Genomic DNA, 4,087 nt, shown 5'->3' on the forward strand with positions numbered 1-4,087 from the left:
CATGGCCTTTGTGATCGGCTTTGGTTATATTTCGGCCTGCTAGGCCTCGTGGCAAAGCAACGCATGCCGGTTGCCGGTCGAATTAGCCGTTAGGTGATCGTTGACCAAAATGTCAACACACGGAGCTTACGCGGAGTTTCGAACACCCAACCTCGCAGCCCAGGAATTGCGTGCTTGTGCACAGAATGTGGCGCATTCTGTAGATATCTTTGAGATGTTTGCTGCCCCCCCAAAAAGCGACGTGACCGGATGGGCCAGTCACGCTCACCTACACGGGGCCCAGCAGGCCGATATTTAACCATAGGGCAATCGCTCTTCTTTCTGTGTTCGAAGACTATGTGTATGCTGGGTTCACAGCTTCAACGGGGATCCTCGTCGGCACCCATCGGGTGCTTGCATGGAGCTTCAACAGCAACGGAGAGGCACCGGCCTTGGATTTATCATTGTTCAACCAGAAGGTTTAAATTAGGAATCGGCCTGACTATCTCAATTTTGTTTTGAGGAGTGTGCGCTCTTGTGGGCTTGGGTTTGTATAGGAGGAGTCAGAGGGAGGTAGTGGAAGACTGGGAGCTTGAATTTGGATTGCATAGGTATGTCTATAAAGAGCTGCAGAAAGCGACAAAAAACTTTTCCGACAAGGAGTTGCTCGGAGTGGGTGGCTTCGGGCGTGTGTACAGAGGAGTGTTACCTATGTCTGGTGTTGAATTGGCAGTAAAGAGGTTATCTAGAGGGTCAGGTCAAGGTGAAAGGGAGTTTATTGCAGAGATGGCAAGCACAGGGAGGCTACGACACCGCAATCTTGTGCAGCTTTTGGGATGGAGTAGATGCAGAGGTGAGCTCCTCTTGGTGTATGAATATTTGCCGAACCGAAGCCTTGACAAATTATTACATGGGAACTCGGGCAAAGTCCTAAGGTGGGAGCAGAGGCACAACATTCTCAAGGGGAATATTGCTGCAGGTATTCATTATCTTCATGAGGGATGGGAGCAACAGGTATTACACAGAGATGTCAAGTCAAGTAATGTCCTTTTAGATGCAGACATGAATGCGAAAGTGGGTGATTTTGGGCTTGCAAGGCTATTTGAGCATGGTGAAAACCCACATACGGCAAGAGTGGTCAGCACTTTGAGCTACTTGGCACCAGAGTTTGCAAGAACAGGGAAGGCTGATACCAGCACAGATGTCTACAGTTTGGGTGTTTTGCTTCTTGAGATTGTTGCGGGCCGCCATCCAATAGAGCACCGGGTTTCTGTAGAAGAGTGCTTGACTTGTACATGAAGGGTAGGCTTCTTGCAGTTACGGATCCGAGGCTTGAAGGGTTGTTTAACGCAGAAGAGATGAAGAAAGTGATTGAGTTAGGGCTTTTGTGTGTGCATTCAAATCCTCTAAGGAGGCCCTCTATGCAACAAGCAGTGCAAGTCCTTATGTATCATGCATACCTTCCTATTGCCGACTTGGGCGCAAAGAACTCTATGGCATACTCACTTGCAGAGAACTCTACTTCTTACTCTTTTGCCTCATCATCAGCAAGCCAAGCATGGGAGTCTGTAGATTCTAGCATACACTTAAGTGGACGATAGCAATGACAACAGATATAAGCTGTGGAATGGAGTGTGAAGAGCAATGCATGTCTTTCTTCTGACAAAGAAAGACATGCATGCTTGGAAGCGAAGGGTCTTGGATCGATGTCAAACAGTTCCTCTTCAAGAGCCCATCGGGTAGAAATGTAGCAAGAAAGCTTAGTAGAAATGTAGCATGAGCCTTGTTTCATTGTCTCTCTAAAAAGGAGCAACAGTCGGAGAGACAAACTTCACTCCTGCCAAGATACATATAGATTGGCACTATGTAATACCATCTGACACTTGTATGAAAATATATGTACATCATTATCCACCCAAAAGGTTTTATATTGTATGATTATTTGAGCTAATCTTTGTTAGTCTTTTTTGTGGTTTGCATGTATCATTTGTCAAATTAAGGCCAAAAGGACAAATAATGAGGAGTCATTGAAGGAGGAGCAAAAAGATTGCACGCCCGTTCGCACACACATCCCTACTCCAACATATTACATCCTTGATAATCATATTTCCTTGGCACCCAAGGCCTAGAAAACATGTGGAGGACATTTAGCTGCTTAATTTAAACCCAAGTTGTTAATGTCTCATATATTGTCAAATATGTGACCTATAAAGACAATAACAAAAGCAATCCTCCAATACATTTCCATAAGTTCTTGCACTTGGCTATGCCAATAGCTCATTATGCCTTATTGGTGCTGTTGTTGACTGTTCCCTCAGAAAAAGACCTAGGTTTAATGTAACCATACCTATGAATTTTGAGATCAACCTTTAAATTATATATTGGACGGAGAGGAAACCTTTAAACTTGGGACGAATTTAGTAAGAGAACCTTTATATATGAAAAGCATCCTCCAAAGCTTTCCACAAGGATGTTTTCCAAGCTTTTAGAAAAACCCTTTTTCCGAGCCTAACTCAACTTGCTCTCATGTATGCACCCATGATAGCATTTGGTCTCTATATCTTGCACAATCTTCACACTTTTTTCATACATGCTCAAAAGGAAGACATGAAATTGTTAACATGTCTTCCTCTTAAATACGTAAGGAATTGTTTGAACCTTGTTGATTCTTTGTGGTCTTGAATAATTCCATATATTTTAGATACTATTGTATGTCTTTCTCATGGTTTTCATGTTAGTGTCAGCTCAGGTTCTCAACTTGCTCTCATGTATGCACCCATGATAGCATTTGGTCTCTATATCCTGCACAATCTTCACACTTTTTTCATACATGCTCAAAAGGAAGACATGAAATTGTTAACATGTCTTCCTCTTAAATACGTAAGGAATTGTTTGAACCTTGTTGATTCTTTGTGGTCTTGAATAATTCCATATATTTTAGATACTATTGTATGTCTTTCTCATGGTTTTCATGTTAGTGTCAGCTCAGGTTCTCAACTTGCTCTCATGTATGCACCCATGATAGCATTTGGTCTCTATATCCTGCACAATCTTCACACTTTTTTCATACATGCTCAAAAGGAAGACATGAAATTGTTAACATGTCTTCCTCTTAAATACGTAAGGAATTGTTTGAACCTTGTTGATTCTTTGTGGTCTTGAATAATTCCATATATTTTAGATACTATTGTATGTCTTTCTCATGGTTTCGATGTTAGTGTCAGCTCAGGTTCTCCTTCAATACTAATGTACTACTAGCCCTTTTCCCAAAACCATGGGAAATCTATGATTGTCATTACAAATGCACATATAACCGCTTTTTGTAACAAGATGAAGACTCATGTTCGCATTCTGAAAAGGAAGTGAGATGAGGCTCTCAATGAAGGGTGGGATAGCTACAAAACAAAGAGGATTTCAATACTTCCACATGCAAAGGCAGGTTTAATACTTATGTAAACTAATAAACTATTCACATGTGCGCCTATCTCAGTTCCTCCTTAAGGCTTTGTTTCACAAAGCCCAAAGGTAGAACAAGTAGAAAATCAAGGGCCACGTTCAAGTGAATTGAGCTGGTTGCCTTCTTAGATATTGGCCATGTAATATGGTCCACGGGTGGGGGAAACATATCAAGAGACACATATATGTGTCTCTTTCTTCAGAAAGAGTCCTTTCTTTCTTTTGTAGAAACGGGTTTTCTTATATTTCATAATCACATGTGGTATATCATAATCAACAATAAAATCTTGTAGCTCAACATGAAGACAATTGGCATCTTCAAAGCTCCATGCCTAATAGTGAACAAAGGGTGAAAGACCGATCTCGCGCATTCTGAGGTTGGCATTCTTACAAGTGGATAGCGGCTCTATCACGTACCAATTCTGAGTTAAAAGGCTTGCCAAGAGACAAATATACGTGTTGCTTTCTTCATGAGAGTCCTTTTTTTCCTTTGTGGAAAAGGGTTTTCTTTTATTTCATAATCACATGTGGTATATCATGATCAACAATAAAATTTTATAGCTTTTTGAATTACATCATAGTCAACTTGAAGGTGTAGGGAATGGCCCTGCAGTGGCCATTCCTTGAAATAATGGGCGACCCCATGGTGACC

The 4,087-nt window shown here is 41.5% G+C and overlaps 1 protein-coding gene across 1 annotated transcript; it reads left to right on the forward strand.

The window, feature by feature from the left end:
* The first annotated feature begins 265 nt into the window (after positions 1-265).
* Positions 266-1,416, forward strand: LOC147455807 (L-type lectin-domain containing receptor kinase IV.2-like). The gene has a single exon (XM_086515340.1). The coding sequence runs from the start codon at positions 691-693 to the stop codon at positions 1,276-1,278; it is 588 nt and encodes a 195-aa protein (XP_086371466.1). The 5' UTR covers positions 266-690; the 3' UTR covers positions 1,279-1,416.
* The last annotated feature ends 2,671 nt before the right edge of the window (positions 1,417-4,087 follow it).

The sequence above is a fragment of the Adiantum capillus-veneris genome, chromosome 6 (genome assembly GCF_014529385.1).
Source record: "Adiantum capillus-veneris isolate H3 chromosome 6, ASM1452938v2, whole genome shotgun sequence".
Taxonomy (NCBI): domain Eukaryota; kingdom Viridiplantae; phylum Streptophyta; class Polypodiopsida; order Polypodiales; family Pteridaceae; genus Adiantum; species Adiantum capillus-veneris.